The 19,647-nt window shown below is 44.1% G+C and overlaps 1 protein-coding gene across 1 annotated transcript; it reads right to left on the bottom strand.

Annotated features, from left to right (window-relative positions):
- Positions 1 to 8,864: 8,864 nt before the first annotated feature.
- Positions 8,865 to 18,406, bottom strand: FGF23 (fibroblast growth factor 23). Its single transcript, XM_036457056.2, has 3 exons — positions 18,090 to 18,406; positions 12,456 to 12,559; positions 8,865 to 10,242 (listed from the first exon to the last, which is right to left on the bottom strand). Exons 1-3 carry the CDS (start codon positions 18,289 to 18,291, stop codon positions 9,787 to 9,789), a joined length of 762 nt encoding a protein of 253 aa, XP_036312949.1. The 5' UTR covers positions 18,292 to 18,406; the 3' UTR covers positions 8,865 to 9,786.
- Between the last annotated feature and the right edge of the window lie 1,241 nt (positions 18,407 to 19,647).

Raw genomic sequence — 19,647 nt, 5'->3', positions numbered from 1 at the left:
ACAGCCTTTTGCATCTCTCCTGTGCTGTGTCATAAAACGTATGCCCTGGGTAGATAAGAGCACAATTGTTTTCAAAATGGTTCTGTTTTGTAGCCTTACTAGAGTTCCTAAGTTCCTATTTCCCATATCTTTGTTAGCACTAGATAGTGTCTTGACAAAACCTTGTTAACCTGATGAATGAGGAATACTATGTTATTTTCCTGGACTTTTCTAGGATTCCTAATGGATCTGGGCATTTTTTCATGTCTGCATTGACAATTAGGACTTCCTCACTGGTAGGACACCAGTGTATTTCTTGGCCTGGTTATCGCTTGGGCTATTTGGCTTTTTTCTTCCTGAGTTGCTGGAGTAACATCCCTAATACTTCCTAGGGTACTTGCCTTTTACATATGTTTATCATGCATATTCTTATGTCTTTAATTTTTAAATTTATTTTTTAATTACAGTTTATATACAATGTTATATTAGTTTCAGGTGTACACATAGTGGTTAGACATTTCTATAACTTCATGAAGGGGTCACCCTGATAAGTCTAGTATCCACCTGGCATGATACATAGTTATTGGCTGTAATCAATATGCTATTTACATTCCTGTGGCTCTTTTAATAACGCAATCCGTGCGTCTTAATCCCTTTTGCTGTTTTCACCCATCCCTAATCCCCTCACATCTGGCAACCATCAGTTTGTTCTCTATGAGTTTTTTTTTTTTTCTTTCCTGTTTTGTCTTTTAGATTCCACATATAAGTGAAATCATATATTTGTCCTTCCCTGACCAATTCCACATAACATGATACCCTGTTGGTCCATGTTGAAATGGTAAAATGCCATTCTTTTTCATGTCTAATCTAATATGCCCATGTATATATGAATCACATCTTTATCCACTCATCTATTGATGGACATAGTGTTTTTAATTTTTAGACAAGCTAATATATCTTGTCCTTTGTGGTTTGTGGGGCTTATTTTGGTGCCTTGAGAAGCTGTCTCATGAGGTCATATAGTAATCTCCTTTTTCCTTATACTAGTAATTTTAGAGGATTTTTGAATGCTAAATCTTTATCTGGAATTTATGTTCTGTGATTTAAGTTCAGAAGTCAATTTTTAATTTTTCTTGGTGTGGTGAGACAGTTACCCCAGAACCATTGTTAGGAGTCTCCCAGTTGATTTGTGATTCTACTGTCATACCCCCATGCACCCATATTGGTGGCATCTGCCTGTGGACTTGGTTCAGTTCCAGTGAGCTGTATACACCCATAACAGTGTAATACTTAGTTATTGAAGCTTTGGAACTCAATGTTTCATAGAGTGGATATCTCCTTTTCATTCCTATAGTATCTTAGCTATTTGTGCACCTTTATTCTTCCATATACATTTTATTTTATTTTAAATATATTTTATTGATTTTTTACAGAGAGGAAGGGAAAGAGATAAAGAGCTAGAGGTGTCGAGAAACATCGACCAGTTGCCTCTTGCACACCCCCTATCGGGATGGGCCCACAATCAATGTACATTCCCTTGACGGCAGGAATCGAACCTGGGACCTTTCAGTCCGCAGACCAACGCTCTACCACTGAGCCAAACCGGTTTTGGCTTAAAGCTATTTTTAAAATATATTTTCATTGATTTCAGAGAGATAAAAACATCAATGATAAGAGAATCATTGAGCCCTAGCCGGTTTGGCTCTGTGGATAGAGCATCAGCCTGCAGACTGAAAGGTCCCAAGTTTGATTCTGGTCAAGGGTGCACAAGCCTGGGTTGTAGGCTCGATCCCCTGTAGGATGTATGCTGGAGGCAGCCGATCAATGAGTTTTCTCTCATCATTGATGTTTCTATCTCTCCCTCTCTGAAATCAATAAAAATGTACAGTATTTATTTAAAAAGAGAATCATTGATTGGCTGACTTCTGCATGCCCCCCTACTGGGGATTAAGCCCACAAACTGGGCAAGTGCCCTTGACCACAACCAAATCCAGGACCCTTCCGTCTGCAGGCTTCCACTGAGCCAAACCAGCTAGGGCTTCCATATACATTTTAGAATCAGTAGGCCAATTTCCAGAAAATTTGTAAATTTTGTTAGAATTGTACATTTGTTAATTTATAATTTGTTATATATATGTAATTGTCACCTGAAGATATGTTTTTATTGATTTTTAGAGAGAGAGGAATATCAATATAAGAGAGAAACATTGATCAATTGCTTCCCATACATGCCTGACCAAGACTTCAGACTTCTGGTATGTGGGATGATGTTCCAACCAACCAAGCCACCTGGCCAGGGCAATAATAATTTTTTGAGCAAGGCATACAAATACCAGGTTATTTTAAGAACTATGGAAATAAACAAATGGGACTACAGTACATCAAAATAAAAAACTTCTGTACAGCAGAAGAAAATGTCAACAAAACAAGAACGCCCATTGTATGGAATACCTATTTGCCAATGTTATCTCCAATAAGGGTTTAATCTCCAACATTTATATGGAATTCATACAACTTAACAAAAGGAAGATAAACAATCCAAAATATGGGCAAAGGACCAAAATAGAAACTTTTTTTAAAAAAATATTTTATTGATTTTGTACAGAGAGGAAGGGAGAGAAATAGAAAGTCAGAAACATCGATGAAAGAGTGTCATCGATCAGCTGCCTCTTGCACACCCCCTACTGGGGATATGCCCGCAACCAAGGTACATGCCCATGACCGGAATCGAACCTGGGTCCCTTTAGTTCCAAAGCCGACACTATCCATTGAGCCAAACTGGTTTCGGCCAAAATAGACACTTTTTGAAAGAGGATATACAGAAGGCCAAGAGACATGAAAACATGCTCATTAATCATGTTCCTGCTCATGCTAGCATCTGTTAGCTTCCAGTCTTCTGCAAAGTCTTGTGCAGCAAATCCAAGGACTCTGAGTAAATCTACACCAGCAACAAAAGAAACTCATTTAGTACAATAGTTAAAAATATAATATGTTCATAATTCTGATTTCTCATTTTGTTTTGCATTGGCATTGTTATTTAATAGCCAGAGTTTTGCTCTTGACATTCAAGTTTTGAAAATAACATGTATGTGGTTTAGTTTTTGCATTGGTATTGTTTGCAATTGTTTTTAATTTTAGAGCCCTATTATTGATATTTAAATTTTATTTTAATTAGTAAAAAAGGGTGAGGTGTAGAGAGCCGCCTGAGAAGGCACATGGACATTCTTTTAATACTTATCTGCTGAGACCGAGGGCATTGGCAGAATCCTCTTATCAGTACTGATTTCTTAATCCATGTGCTTGGAATGAGGAACGAATAGGACCTGGACTCACCCAGGTCTCGATATGCTAAATCTTGTACCAAAAAATAAGGAGCTTACCCAGATTTTGATGAATAGGATCTGGGCACACCCGAAACTCCTTTTGACCTTAAACTCCCCTTAGGAAGCCAAAAAAAACAAACAAACAAACAAAAAAAAACACACCCCCCCCCCCAAAAAAAAAAATCAACCAAACAAAAAAAACCCAAGGGAATTAAAAAAACCTGATGAACAATATTAACTGTTGAATATAATAGAATCAGAGATATGGAAGGGGAGTGGACTGATGATTCTCAGGGAAAAGAGTGGGGGATGTGGGAAGAGAATGAACATAAACTGCACCTATGGATGAGGACAAGGGAGGGTGGGGAAAGGATAGAGGGTGGGGTAGGAACCTGGTGGAGGGGAAAAAAATGAACTTTTGTAATAATATAAACAATAAAGGTTTATTTAAAAAAAATTATTGATTTTTTCCAGAGAGGAAGGGAGAGAGATAGAGAGCTAGAAATGTCGAGAGAGAAACATCGACCAGCTGCCTCTTGCACACCCCTTACTGGGGATGTGCCCGCAACCGAGGTACATGCCCTTGACCAGAATCGAACCTGGGACCTTTCAGTCTGCAGACCGACACTCTACCACTGAGCCAAACCGGTTTTGGCCAATAAAGGTTTATTTAAAAAAAAAACATGCTCAAAGTCGCTAATCATACAAGAGATGCAAATAAAAATGACAATGAGGTATTATACCTGTAAGAATGGCTATCATCAACAAATCAACAAACAAGTATTGGTGAGGATGTGGAGAGAAAAGAATCCTCTTGTACTGCTGATGGGAATGCAGACTGGTGCAACCACTATGGAAGACAGTATGGAGTTTCCTCAAAAATTAAAAATGGAACTGCCATTTGACCCAGTAATCTCACTTCTAGGAATATATCCCAAGAAATCAGAAACACCAATAGAAGGGATATATGTACCCCTATGTTCACAGCAGCACAACTTACAATAGCTAAGATTTGGAAACAGCCTAAGTGCTCATCAGCAAATGAATGGATTAAAAAACTGGTACATCTACACAATGGAATAAATACTATGCTGCTGTAAAACAGAAGGAACAGTTACCATTTGCAACAGCATGGATGCACCTGGAGAGCATTATGCTAAGCAAAATAAACTAGTTAGAGGAAGATAAATATCACATGATCTCACTCATTTCTGGAATATAATGAACTAATGAGCAAAAATTGAGCCAGAGAAAAACATTTTAGAATATAATAAAAGTAATCCGTTTTTTATTTTTCACATTTCATACAACTTTTGTGATATTATACTATACTAGAGGCCTGGTGCAGGAAATTCATGCATAGAGTGGGGGAGTGGGGAGGGTCACCTCAGCCCAGCCTGCACCCTCTCCAATCTGACATCCCTCTCACAATCCTGGACCACTGTCTCCTAACGTTTCCCTGCCTGCCTGCCTGCCTGATCGCCCCCAACTACCCTCCCACCCCTACCAGCCTGGTTGCCCCCAACTGCCCCTCCTGCTGACCTGGTCCCACCATGCTGCTGCTTGGTTGTTTGGTTGACCCTCACTAAGCCCCCTGCTGGCCTAGTTGCCCCACACAACCTGTTTGGTTGTCCATTCAGTTGTGAAGGTTGCTTAGGCTTTTATATAGATAGATTAGTAAAGTTTTGGTAATATACTTAAAATCTTTTTTTCCTGAAATATTGTTTATTGCATGTAACATATTTAAAATAATTATTCTTGAAATATTAAAAGAAATTAATATCAGCTGAAATCAGTTTGGCTCAGTGGATAGAGGTCGGCCTGCAGACTGAAAGGTTCCAGGTTCTATTCCGGTCAAGGGCATGTACCTTGGTTGCAGGCACATCCCCAGTAGGGGGTGTGCAAGAGGCAGATGATTTTTCTCTCATCAATGTTTCTAATTCTCTATCCCTCTCTCTTCCGCTCTGCAAAAAATCAATAAAATATATTTTTTTAAAAAGTTAACGTCAAAAGGAAAAAAAAGAACTAGAAGAACTATCATGAGAACTGTGAATATATAGCAACAAATAAAATATAGAAAAAGTCCCCATTCTTGTGGAACCTATATTCAGACATGTCAATGTGGTCTGTGCTATTGAGAAAAATGAAGGAGGATAAGGGGATCAAGACTAAAGAGAGGAATACTACTTTATTTAGGTTAGTCTAATTTCTCTTGGGTAACCATCTAGGAATGCAATTGCTGGATAGGAATGGGTGTATGCTTATTATTTCTGTTGTTTCTTCAAATAAATTTTCAGTATCTTGCACTCTCTCTTCTCTTTCTGACACCCCCATAATGCGAATATTGGTACATTTGGAGTCTCAGGAGCTTTTTATACTCTTCATATTTTTGGATTCTTTTTTTCTTTTTGCTTTTATGATTGAGTGTTTTTTACTTCCTTACATTCCAAATCACTGATTTGATTCTCAGCAACCTCTTGTCTAGTGTTGAATACATGTAAATTATTCATTTCTAGAAATATATATTTTATAGAGGGGAAGGGAAAAGGATAGAGAGAGAGAAGCATTAATGATTAGAAAGAATTATTAATCAGCTGCCTCTTGCACACCTCCTACTAGAGATCGAGCCCACAACCTGGGCATGTGCCTTTGACTGGAATCAAAACTGGGACCCTTCAGTCCGCAGGCCAATGCTCTCCACAGTACCAAACCAGCTAGGGCATGTAAATTACTCCATATTTCAATTAGTATATGCTTAATTTCTGAGTGGTCCTTTTTCATGTCTTTGATGTTCTCACTAAGTCACTTGAAGCTCTCATTAAGATTCTTGAGCATCCTTTTAATCATTGTTTTGAACTCTGTATCTAGTAGTTTATTTCATTTTATTTACTACTTTTTCTGGAGATTTTCTCTATTCATTTGTGACATGTTTCTTTGTCTATGCATTTTGGCTACTTCCCTGTGTTTATTTCTATGTATTAGTTAGAGCTGCTTTGTCTCCTGGAATTGGTAGTGTGATCTTGTGTAGTAGGTGTCCTATAGGGCCCAGTGGCTCAGCCTCCACAGTCACCTGAGCCTGATGCACTCCTGGGTGGGCTGTGTGCAGTCTTACTGTAGTTGAGCCTTGATTACTGTTAGCATTACTAGAAAGAATTAACCTCCAGACCAATTGTCTTTGAGGACCAGCTGCAACTACAATGGAAGAACTGCTATGCAAGAGACACCCTTATGGAGCAGGACTTGCTTCAGTGGAACTTTGGTGCTCACTGACTCTGCCCCTTGAGTGTGTTGCGGTGGATGTGTAGGGTTGTAATCTGGCATGGTCTGAGGCTGTCCAACTGGTGCACTGGCTTTGGGTCTCCTGGGAGGTGCAAAGTTAAGCACTGATTGGGGCCACCTGGCAGGAGCAACAGAGTGATTTGCAGATGACTGCTATTTGTATTGGTCTTCGAAGTGCCCAGGCGAGGCCAAACTGTGAAGCAAGGCAGGCTGGTGCCCGTGTCAGGTTTGGGGCCTCATTGATAGGTTTGGAGCATGCTGACTCCAGCTGCAACTTGTTTGAGAGATTTTAAGAGAGCCTGAGGCCTGAGCCAAGACAGGCCATTTATATGGAAAAACTGCTACAAACAGCTTGGATGGATCTGTAAATTAGGTGAGGTGAAATCTTAGGGAATCTCTAGGGTGGAGTGAACAGCCTCAGATATGGCATCCGCAAGTCAGTTCTATGATTGGGGAGGTCTCAGAATAGGAACAATGAACACTCTGAGCACCTCTATCTGGGAGAAAGCTTCCCCCAAATTCTTGCCCCAATGCCAGATAATCCAGTTCCTCCCCAAATGTCTCTGGATGCCCCCAAGCTGCTGCCTCAGTGCTGGAGCTCAGAGCGAATGAGTCTGAGTAAGTGCATGCACTGGCCCTTTAAGAGGAACTGCTGGGACTCTGGCAGCCTCTTTGTGACTCAGTCACAATCCCAGCTGGTTTTATAGCCTGAAGTTAAGGGCACTTTTCTTCCCAGCTCTGGGAGCCTAGGCTGAGGGGTCTAGTGTGGGGCTGTGACCCATTGCTCCTCATTGAAGGTCTCCACAGCCAAGATATCCTTCCCAATTAGAAACACCACATGTAGGTTTCAGACCAGCGTGGTCTGCACCTCCAACCCTCCCACCAGTCTCAATGTGCTTTCTTTAATTCTCTAGGTGTAGGACTTTCATTCAGTAAGATTTCAGGAAGTTCTGAATGATGGCTTTTCTGTATTTTAGTTATAATTTTGATGTGGTTTTGGGAGGTGGTGAGTACCGTGTTTATGTACACTGTCATCTTGGTTCCTTCTATATATTTTTAATAGACTTTATTTTTTAGTAGTAAGAGTTCCCATATTCCCTGTACTCAATATAATATACAGATGATGTATTATAGAAGTGTGCATTTGAAATTCACATAAATGTATCAACCAATGTAACCCCAATAAATTCAATAATTTAAAAAAACAATTCTGGTATTCTTTTACAACTTTGTCTTCTCTGGATTCCCCCAAGGTTCCCCTCCCATATTTATTACCATATTGTGACATGCTTTTATGTATAACACAGGGAGGAAAAGCTACTAGAAGCTGAGATGAATTTTATTTTTCTTTTAAACAGAAGAAAGGAAAATGGTGATGTTACATATTTATAAGTATCTATAAATATAGAGTGATAGGCAAAGTCTTCCAAATAAATAAATAAATATTGCCACATGCTTCAAGACAGGAAATTGTGGGGGCTACCTTGGCACTGCCAAAGAGAAAACCCCCTAATAGATGGCATTGAGTTTGTGAGATTATAACCAGTTTTCCACTAAAGTCCTTTGGGAATTTTCCATCAATATTGGGGAGCTTCCAATAGTTTTTATATAGTATAATATCTCCAACAGAAAATGAAAACTATATAAAGAGAATATCTGCCATGCACTGCTACATAGTATAGTTTTGGTGCTTCATAAAAGGAATTAGTTCTTCAGGTTCAGCTTAAAACCATTAGGCAAAAACAGTTGTCCAATGTTTATCTCATAAGTAAAAAGAACAGGTGATTTTAATGTTGGGTACATGATAGCAATGGGGGAAAAGAGAGACTGGGAAGAAGCTGTTGTTTAAGTCTGCTTGTTAATATTTTGCTCTTTCGGGGAGCCTAGAGGTAGGAAAATGGGGCCCCACTGTAGGAAGACCCTACATTGAAGGGTAAGGCTAGAGTGAGGACTGAGCAGCTGCCCCACTGCCTGGCGCTCCTCAGCTGTGAGGTTTGGTTTTCCTCACAGTAGTATTGGAGCTCCTTGGCCTGAAAGCTGTCTTAATTTAATGACCCTCATTTCCCAAGTGGATTAAGACCAGACTTGTCAGCCTGGGAGTGTTTTAACCAGCCCCCAGCCACTGTTGTTGGGTGGTCGAGATCCTATGGAGAACTGGCAGTGCGGTCTTTGTCTAACTCCTTCACTGAGGTGCCCTGGCTATTGGACTTTGCTTCCCCCAAGTCCTTGATGCCACTTCACTCAGAGGGCAGAATTTACCAGAATACAGAGTACCTAGCAGCCCCATTGTCTCATTTTTATAATCTATCCAAAATGAATTGCCTCTCGACCTGGAAGTAGAAGCTTGATGAAAAGCCTCTTAGGAGAATTTGGATTTATTTCCATTTTGAAAAGCAAATCCTAGCAGGCTAGATTTTCTGGAACCGGTACTAAGACTCTTCCTCAGGCCCAGTTCACTAGAGCCCGAGGCCCGGCCAGAGGCCAGGCTGTGCCATGGCCACCCTGAGCGGGAGCAGGTGCTTCTCTGCCCTCTGGCTCTGGCTGCTGAGAGAGCACGCCAGGGGCGCCCAGCCTGGGGCCCCTGGAGTTTTCTAGCTTGATTTCTGCCCTGGTTCTTGGAGCATTCTGGTTAGGTTCTGGCTGGCTCCCACCCATCTTTTTGACAGCTGTTCTCCAGAGATGCTCAAGGAAGAACAAAGGCTTGAGATTAGGATTCCCACCCGTTTGCCCAGTTTGGCTGTTAGTGACCTGGATCAAGGTTACGAAATTCAAATTCCAACAGGGTCACGGTAGCAAATGCCAGGGGCAGAGGAGAAGACTGCTGGCATGAACTCTTCCCTTCACCTACAGAGCCGTGAGCTCACTAAACCGTAGCTTTGGCTTTAGTGCTAAGCTGATTAAGAAGAGAGGCATCTGGAAGGGGAAAATCCTTTCTCTCCGCAGTGAAGCAGACATTTCGAATTTTCCTATGGGGCTGGATTCAGAAAGGTGGTTTAGGTGGGGCGAGGAAGGCAGTGAAACCCCTTTTCCCAGGCCTCGGAGGCAGGCTCTCGGGGGCTTTCCTAGGGAAAAAGATGGAGAGAAGCGGCAGGTGGCACACATCATCCCCCCCCACCTCCCCTCCCTCGGCGCGGACAGGGAGCTGTCCCTTTAAGACTGCGGCTGCTTTCGGAAGCGCACGGACGTGAAGCCTCCTGGGCGGGTCCTAGGCGGCCCTGGGGGCGGGGCGGCACCGCTCCGCGCCCAGCCCCCGCGCGTGCGCGCCCAGCCGGTTGCCCCGCAGCACGCCGAGCGGGTCGCTCAGGTCGCCGGGCGCCAGGCCGTTGTCCTCGGCGCTGCGCAGCTCCTGGGAGCAGGAGGCGGGCGCGGGCGTGAGGCGCGGCCGGGGCTTCAGCACGACCAGCGGGTCGGCCGCCGAGTTGTCGTCCTCGGCGCTGCGCGTGTGGCGGCGGCGCGGCGCGGGCGTGTGGAAGCGGAAGAGCGGGATCTCGTTCCCCCGCGACAGGAACTGCGAGTAGGGCGGCGGGTTGGTGCCCGGCAGGAAGGCCCGCTTGGCCCGGCCCAGGCTGACCAGGAAGCGGTGCTGCGGCGAGTGGTACACGTCGTAGCCGTTCTCCAGCCTCTGCTGGCTGAACCTGCAGCTCTCGGGGCTGAAGTGATGCTGCAAGGCGGAGACGACCGTGAGGGTGGCCCAGCCCTGGCCCCGGCCCCAGATCCAGCCCCTGCCTCTGCCCCTGCCCCAGCCCTAGCCCCAGATCCAGCCCCTGCCCCAGCCCTAGCCCCAGATCCAGCCTCTGCCTCTGCCTCTGCCCCTGCCCCAGCCCTAGCCCCAGATCCAGCCCCTGCCCCAGCCCTAGCCCCAGATCCAGCCCCAGCCCCTGCCTCTGCCCCAACCTCTGCCCCTGTCTTTGCCCCAACCCCTGCCCCTGCCTCTATCCCAACCACTGCCCCTGCCCCTGCCCCTGCCTCTATCCCAACCTCTGCCCCTGCCCCTGCCCCTGCCTCTATCCCAACCCCTGCTCCTGCCCCAGATCCAGCCCTAGCCCCGCGCGCTCCCGCGGGCCCGTCTGGGGTCCGGAGGCACCGGGTGCTGGGAGGAGCCTCATCCCTCCCCACTACTCTGATGGGAGGTGCGTTTCATCTGGCTGGGGAACGTGGTTTTCCCTGGTGCTTTAGGCACCCACGGAGCTTCCAGCCCCCGGGGAGTGATAGCCACAGGGCTCACAGCCCCTGCCTTGGAGGTGGGCGCGGGCGGCCGGAGCTGCAGCGCGCCTGTGCCTGGTTCTGGAGGGAGGGCTAACTTAAATGCAGCCTTGTCCTTCCAGTTCTCCGCCTTTTTTGAACCCTCTCTTGGCTGGTGGAATGGAGTTTGGAGGAGAAAGGGAGTGGAATGGAAGTTGAAGGGTCAAACATAAGTGAGGGTACTCATATCAGAGAAAATGTGATTTGGGAGTTAGGACATGAACTTTAGCAACAGACTGAGCCCTCAGTCCGCCACCAGCTACCATGTTTCCCCGAAAATAAGACATCATCCAAAAATAAGACCTAGTGCATGGAAAGATAAGACATCCCCTGAAAATAAGACCTAGCGCAACTTTGGGAGAAAAAATTAATATAAGACACTCTTATTTTCGGGGAAACAGGGTAGTACAGGGTTTTATTAAGTACCTGCTAGGACCTCTGCATATTATTTAGTTTAATCTTCAAACTCCATGAAGTAATGTTTTACAGATGAGAACTGTATATATGTAGTCAACAGCTATTTGTGGTCAACAGCTGTTTATTACTTATTTATTTATTTAATTTTCTATATTTCTTCAACAGATATTTCTCTCCTCTGGATCTGTGAGTTTCTTTTTGTGCTGATTACCATTTGCAAATAATTTTTGCAAATGGTAATCAGCACAAAAAGAAACTCACAGAGTGAGTTTTGTGTCCCATTATAGATGTTGGGACACAGCAGTAAGCAAAACAGGAAGTCATTGCTCTCAAGAAATTTCTGGTGGGTCTTTCTGGTGGATAAGAGGCTCCTGAGATAAGCACTCCTATTATTGTACCACCTCAAAACCCTCTGGACTGAGCCTGCTGCCTGTAATTTGGCTGAAGGACCAGCCAGCACAATAGGGGCAGAGAAAATTAGAGATCTTTAGAGGGAGCCCGAAAGGGCACATGGTCCATCCTACTTTCCTTTTTCCATTCAAGAAAACTGAAGTTTAGAGGAATGGGGGGGGGGGGGGGGGGGCTTGACCAAGGTCAAGGAGGTCTAGTAACAGAAGCAAGAAGACACTAATGGCTTCTCACCCTTCCTAATGCACTTTATGCCATGAATTTTTATGCCTGAAGGACCCTTGGCTACACACAAAGTACTGTGTTAGACACACAGATAAAAACTAACAGGCTAGACTACAGACTAAGAGTTTGGGCCTCAGAGCCAGACAGCCTGGCTTCAAACCCCAGGGTTTTTGTTTGTTTGTTTGTTTTTGTTTTAATATATTTTATTGATTTTTTACAAAGAGGAAGGGAGAGGGATAGAGAATTAGAAACATCGATGATAGAGAAACATCGATCAGCTGCCTCTTGCACACTCACCACTGGGGATGTGCCTGCAACCAAGGTACATGCCCTTGACTGGAATCGAACCAGGGACCCTTAAGTCCCCAGGCTGATGCTCTATCCACTGAGCCAAACCAGTTAGGGCCAAACCCCAGGTTTATAAACCTGAGCTACTTAGACTACTTACACTGAAAAAAATACTCAGTGAAAACAAGTCATCAAGCTATTCTGCTAATGGTGTCTTCAAGCTATAAATACCTATGTTCTATAAAAAAAAAAAAAATTATTTGCAAATGGTAATCAGCACAAAAAGAAACTCACAGATCCAAAAATGTTGCCTCTGAAGTCCATGCAGAGGTATCTCCTACTCATCACACCTGTTATTGCCACAAAGCCAGCCTCCTCCGACCTGATCCTCAGGGCACCTGTGGAGGAAAGCATTCAGGTCAAGCCTCACTGTACATACACCCAGTTCCCACCTCCGAGCACTTCTGGAAAACCTCCCTTCATCAATCTCCCCTTGATTAATTTTAATGGTCAGGATGATTTCACAAACCCTCCCCTTGTATTTACTTGTTCAGCCTCATTTCTTCTGACTCTTACACACCCCCACTCTTTTCCCCTCTCCTCCAATTACCTTGCTCCACACCCCCTTGCTGCATGGAGCATTCTGCACTCCCGGCATTCTTTCACCTACATGTGTTTTTCTCCCTGCCTGCACTGTCTTTATCTTCTTGCCTGGCTAATACCGCTTCATGTGTGTGGTGGCAGTAACATTCCCCCAAAACTTCTGCCTTTGTGATTTTAAAATCTATACCAAGATGTCTTTCAAGGATCCAGCTAGCACATAGAGAACCTGAGGAGCTGTGGAAATGTCACTGGTACTTCAGTCAACATCCATCATAGGTCAAGAACTGTATTAGAATTGATCTTCTCCCTTCTCTGCTTATTGAAATCACTCATCCTTCAAGGCCAGGCTAATCTCCCTCATCATTAATTGTTCTTTCTTCTCAGCTCTCAGCATAATGCCTACACCTCTATTGCAGCACGCATTTCATTCCCCTTGCTTTAAGTTTACATACCTAGTGTGCTCCCTAGAGGGAGCTACTTAGAATCAGATGGTTTATGTTTCCATGTTGAATAGGGATAGATAGAATTTTTTTCTTGGGTCTTTATTGCTGTTCTTTGTCTTTTTCTCACTTGGTGATGTCCCCTCAAGGTGCTGTCCCCCGAAGGGTCTTTCAATATCCCTCTCAAAAACTAGACTCCTGCAAGGGCCCGAAATCCATTTACACTACCTACACCTTAAATAATTGATAACATTTTTAAGTGTACCCCCCTTACCCACTTTCATGGAAACTTGCAATTTTAACAAGTACCAATGCCTGGTTAAAGAAAGTCTAAAGCTTTCTGTTTTGTGGCAAGGATACAATTCAGCAAGACTTATGCCCCACATGCTGTTTAATTACCTGACATTTTCTATCGAAAAACATTTCCTTAAGTCTCTAAGGCCACTTCCATTGCCTCCCACAGAATTTCCCCCTGCATCTCATTTGGCCTCAGCCCCAAGGGAGAGCTCAGGTAGTGGTTCAAATCCCTCTTTTAGAAATGGCGTGTTCCCAATAAGTGGTAGCACTTCATGGGTTGACTTACAGCCCGTCTCCTCCCCATATAGCTTCTTGGATTGACTTACAGCCCGTCTCCTCCCCATATACCTCCAAGGAGAGCAGCAGTCAATTCTTAGACATGAGCTGAGAACAGACCCCTGTCTGGACTGGAGTCAGAATGACGTGGGATAGAGGAAATGATGTGGGAGCAAGTCTAGAATGAAGAGAAAGGAGGAGGCCAAAGAGGAAAGTTAATTTGATTCCAAGTTTGGCTGAGGGTTAGCTTTGAGGGAAGCTTCTGGAAGTGGGGTGGGGTATGGGAGGTGCGGAGGATATTTGCATTGCTCCATAATTGGGTCTGCCTACTATGTGTCTCGAATAGGTGGCTAATTTTGTGGTAAGCCCTGGGAGAAACTTAAGAAATTTGAAAGGAATAGTTCTGTCCTGATGAATTTTCTTTACTCTGAGTAACTTTTTGAGTGATTGTGCACTAAGAACTTGATATATTTTAAATTCTCAAAACAATGGCTGTATTGCTGATACTATTAAATGTTTGGTAACATTTATCTTAATGTTATTTATTAATATATTATTAATATTATTAATATTATTATTAATAGCAGCATCCCAACTTAAGTGCTGTGGAAACTAAGGCAGGATTCAAACTAAGGTCAGTGGACCTAACATCTTCCTATCACCTTGTAGCTTGTCTCCAACAGAAATCATCAGGAGACATAGTCTAGGCCCCACACATTGCTGGCAGCAAGGAGCCCAGCTTGCCGCCCCTGCAAGTGGTCAGGACAGGAGCACTGAACCAGGAACTGGATTCCAGTCCCAGTTATACTTCTTACTTACTTTGTAGCCCTGCACAGGTTATTGCTTTTGCCTCGGTTTCCTCAACTGTGAAAATGAAATAACAACAGTTGTCCTGCCCACTTTATAGGGTTACAATTAGAATCAAGTGGGATGATGGCTGTAAAAACGACTCGAAAGTGTTGGTCAAATGAAAGGCATTAAGCAGTATTGCTGACCTGCCGCTGTGACATCCTGTGCTCAGGGTCACTGTATGCAGGGTGCATGGACACCTGCTCCTGGTCTCCTGGGTCAGCCCCACTAGAAATCAGGCCGCAGAGGAACAGGGAGCAGCTGGCTATGGAGGATGCTCAGACTTGAATAAAACCAACATAAGCCTATGGCAAAACCAGAAAGTATAGAGAAAGAGTTTGTTCCCTTTCAGAAGGCATGTTTTCACAGTCTGCACAGATGTGAGGGCAGAATTCAGCAGAAAGAAAGACTAAATCACTGGTTGCTTGAGTCACAACCTATTGGAGCCAGACAGAGTGAATGGACATTTCTTTTAGTCACAATGGGTGGTGTGTGTGGCCCTAGAAGAAGCACAGGTTTGGGCTCATGGTATCCTCTAGGTCATCTACTACCTAGGTGACCTTGAGTGGGTTATTTAATTTCCTTAACCTTTGTTTTTCTCATAAGTAGTAGAATCACTTACCTTATTTGACTGTCTACTCTAAAGGATGCAATGTGATAATATTTTTATTCATTGTAGAAGCACTTTCTAAATGCTGGTAATTGTTATATTATTCTTTGCTTCAAGCCTCTGCTGTTAAAGTGGAAAGTTATCTGCTCTGTTCTAGTCTCATAGTCAGTAAGTGACAAGTAAGATGATCTGTGTAAAGAATCTCCAGCTCCCCAGAAGATAAGATTTTGAAGGATTAAGGAGCCTGAGGATAATTCACCTTCAAATAAAGAAAATGCCAGTGAAGAAGATGGAGGAAATAAAAATACCTGGATGTAGGAAAGGACATTAACCCGGGGTAATAAGCATCTTTTCTCTGTTGTTTCCACAAAGTGGGAGATAATGGGGAGTGGGAGGGGAGCCTTGCTCATAGCAGGACAGGAGACAGACATTGGAGAGGCTCCCTGCCATCAGTGCTGAGTCCGAAGGGAGGTTACAGAATCTTGTAGGTAGATAAGTTCACAGTGACAACAACCAAAGATGGGGTGGGCACTCAGCTATTGATCAAGAATTTAATAAAGTACAGCAATCCAATGAAACAGATTTTACTGGGAGTCTATAAACCCACCCACTCCTTACTATCAGTGTAAACGTGCTGCTTTACACTCATTGGGGAGGTAATTATAATTAGCTGTCCTATCTACATACACCAGTGTCTATTCTTTTTGGTAACATTTATCTTAATGTATACATTTTTTTTTTGCACATGATACCTGATTTGAATAGTACAGTAGATTATTCAAACTAGGGAAATTGTCTCCCACCCACCACCTTGCCCTGAGTTCCCCTCCCCAGGAGCACCTGCTTAGCTAGCATCTATACTTGACAAAACAAAGTCACTTTTCTGAAATCAGTGTATTTTATTTTACTTCTCAGTCATTTTAATTCATTCCAACTAATACTCAGTGCTTTCTCTGGGCCCAACATGAGTGGATATTTGAGGGAAAGTTCCACATTTTGGCTTGCCTGCTCAGTAGGCTGAGCCCCATACACTGAAGCACTCAGCCGGCTCACACCAGTCTACTTTGTCCTGGAGGACATGTCTTTGGGGGGACATGTCTTTGATTTTAGACAAGTTTTATAAGCATTCTCTAATTGTATTAAGCCTTTTCCCTCTATGGAAATCAGAATAATGTACCAGAAGCCACTCGGGCACCTTAAACTTTGTAGTGGGAGTAAGGGTGAGCCTCCATGGGAGCTGCAGAAACTGTATTTCCGAGAAGTCTGATAATCAGCTGGGAGACAAGGGGAAGTGCTTGAAGGGCAGTGTCTTCCTTGGCAGTCACAGAGCTTTGCATGATGTCAGACACGTAGTAGGCTCCGTTAAACACCCATTGGATAAAATGAGCAGCACTTTGGATGTATCAGGTATATCCAGATTTATTTCAGATTTTTGCCATCAGACTCAAACTTGGCTTCCAATATGTTGATTCCTGAATCTTACCTTATCCCGTTGAGTTCTGGAACATTTTTGGCATTTGGAGAGACCTTTTCTCCCTTCTCTACTTGAAGAGAATTGAACTGTTGGTTTTGCATGTGCGTATACCTTGCTACCAGGTTTAAGAACCTTTGATTCTAGGCAGAATTACTGTCTTGCACACAGCAAGGCCATAGGAAAATAACTAAATAATTTAGTACAATATATGGCAAATCGTTAGTTTTCTGTAATTAAACAGACTATGATTACTCTTTCACTCCTTTAATTTGTCCTATATTTAATCAGTATGAATTTTTCTATATTCTTAGAGTAATTTTTACATATTCTATTAAAATAGAAGTCCTTGTCTTTTTCAATATCCATTTGTCCTCCTGCCTCATTATTTTTATTTAAAAAATATATATTTTATTGACTTTTTACAGAGAGGAAGAGAAAGGGATAGAGAGTTCGAAACATCAATGAGAGAGAAACATCATTGATCAGCTGTCTCCTGCACACCCCCTACTGGGGATGCGCCAACAACCAAGGCACATGCCCTTGACCAGCATTGAACCCGGACTCCTCAGGCCACAGGCCAGTGCTCTATCTACTGAGCCAAACCGGTTTCAGCTCATTATTTCTTATATAGATGCATACCCAAGGGCCCTCATATGAATCATAGATAATTGATTGACTATTGTAGACTGTGATCCAACATTCCCCAAATGTAATCTTTAAAACATTCTAGTTGTCTCATGTTGCCAAACAGCTCCCAGCTAGCTCATTTGCTACTGATTTGTACTGAACTGGGTAGCTCTGAAGCGCCCAGTGACATGTTGATGGATGCATGCTTGGATAGATAGCTGAGTCAAGAATGGTTTGTGCACATGGTCAGGCCCATCAAGACAACATACCTGGATAGCCTGTCTTTTATACATTTTTTCCTGAAAAAATTTAAAGGCCAGAATACAAGAAGCTCAAAGTTAGAGCCCCTGAGTTCAGCTATTTCAAATCCGGAGTTGGACACAGGCATCTCCTTTACAACCTCCATTGCTAATCCAGCCCAAAGATCATAAGCTAAAAGTTGGTGACTATACACCTACTTGGCTTTGCCCTCTTAGCCTCTTTGCCTTTCTTTATGTACACCTTTGACTCTTTGGACAGGTAAAAGGGAAAGTGCTATTGTGGGAAGAAGGATTTAAATTGAGATAGAAGTTATTCATGTCAGGAGAAACCAGTAAGCGTTAACCAGGATGATGGCAGAATCTTCTCCCAAGGATTAAACACACAGAGGCTGGATTAGCCCTCTGGTCTAGCCCAGGGTCTCTCCATGTCCCTGTCAGTGGATGGGCAAAGGAGCTCCCCTCCCTCCCAGCCTGAATGAAGCTGCTACTCACTGTAGATGGTCTGATGGGGTGTGCCGTCCACATGGCCATCCTTGTGGATCTGTAGGTGGTAGCTGTTCCTGGCTGAGGCCGTGTACAGGTGGGTCAGGCCACTCCAGCTGGAGCCCAGCAGTGGGGAGGAATTGGGATAGGCTCTGACCATGCAGTGCAGGGCCAGGACACAGACCAGTAACCCAAGGCAGGCCCTTGGCATCGCTGCTCTCTAACTGGCTGGTGCAGAGTTTGAAACCTGACACTGCCTCCCTGACTAGGGGCAGCCTCTCTGGTCTTTTTCTCCTCTTCCCCCTGGTGGGTATCTGGCGTGAAGATCCCAGGCTGGATTCCCTCCTTTCCCCCTTGGGCTTTTAAAGGGTAGCAGTGTGACATCAACCAGGAAAACCTCCACTGTCCACATCCTCTATGTTGTAATCAGCTAATTTGAAGAGTGCAGAGAACTCTGAGGCTCACAGAAGGCACGTTGGTCACACACACACACACACACACACACACACACACTCACACACTCTCTCTCACACACACACACTAATTTCAAGCCAACGCTCCAAGAAGTGAATGATATGTGGGCAAAAGTTATCTATGACTCTGATGACCTGTCCCACTTCCACCAGGAAATGTGAAGGCAGCCAGCGGTTCCGAAAAAATCCAGCTTCAGTCATGCGGTCAATAGACTCCTGTGCAATTAATCTCCCAAGGAGTTTACTCATTTTGGTTTTCTTGGTCCTTTCCATCCCAATCAGCAACAATGTGCCCAGTGCTTTCTCTGTGTACAGCACAGGTGGGTGTTTTGAAGGACACAGAAATAATACAGAGTACCACCAGGCAACCGGGATTCTCTGAGAACCACTGCCCCACTCCATGAAGATACAGGAGCAGAGAGCAGAGGAACCAAAACCAAGGCTGCCATTTGGGGGGAAAGTTCCAGACAGGAAGAAGGAAAGCAAGGCCTTGAGTCTCTGCTGCTCTACACAATGCTGCGGTTTGATGTCTCAGTTTCCCTGGTTGGGCTGTCTAGGGCAGGGTGGGGAATGTCCAGCCTGTGGGGCCATATCAGGTCCAAGAAATCATTTGCTCTGGGCCCTGAGAAGGCAACTACAGGCAGGACTCAAAATTTAATAAGTCTAAGAGCCTTTTCCATAGCAACATCATGTATATTACCCTGGTCTAGGGCAACTGAACTGGTATTATGGTCTCCCCAATAGTATGGAGACTCATTGAGAGACCTCACAAAGACTGCAAGACTGTTGGCTGAGCACAGGAGTCAGAGCCCAGGAAGGCTCCAGGAGTGAGTCCCCACAGCTAGTGTCTATTGAGTGCCTGGCTCCTAGGATGGAACTTGCCTCTCAGATGCTCTGCACAGGTGTGCCCTCTGGGAAGCTACATGTGATGGAGGACAGTCCTAGCACATGCAGCTCAACAGGGAGCAGGCTGCTGGAATGCATCCCAGAAAACACACACAGGAGGCTGCGACTTTTCCAGGTCCCATTTGTTGAGTGCATACCATGTTCAGGCATCAGGCTGGACAGCATGGTTGATTAAAGAGAGAGCAAAC

Source organism: Pipistrellus kuhlii, unplaced genomic scaffold, assembly GCF_014108245.1.
Source record: "Pipistrellus kuhlii isolate mPipKuh1 unplaced genomic scaffold, mPipKuh1.p scaffold_m20_p_3, whole genome shotgun sequence".
NCBI classification, from domain to species: Eukaryota; Metazoa; Chordata; class Mammalia; order Chiroptera; family Vespertilionidae; genus Pipistrellus; species Pipistrellus kuhlii.
This window is presented reverse-complemented; position numbering and strand designations above follow the sequence as displayed.

What these genes read in the sequence shown, in the direction of transcription:
- FGF23 (XM_036457056.2), bottom strand. Translation starts at nt 18,291, where the DNA reads ATGCCAAGGGCCTGCCTTGGGTTACTGGTCTGTGTCCTGGCCCTGCAC. An exon ending in ACCCCATCAGACCATCTACA is followed by an intron (nt 12,560 to 18,089) that starts GTGAGTAGCAGC and finishes TTTCCTCCACAG; the next exon opens with GTGCCCTGAGGATCAGGTCG. An exon ending in GAGGCAACATTTTTGGATCT is followed by an intron (nt 10,243 to 12,455) that starts GTGAGTTTCTTT and finishes TCCGCCTTGCAG; the next exon opens with CATCACTTCAGCCCCGAGAG.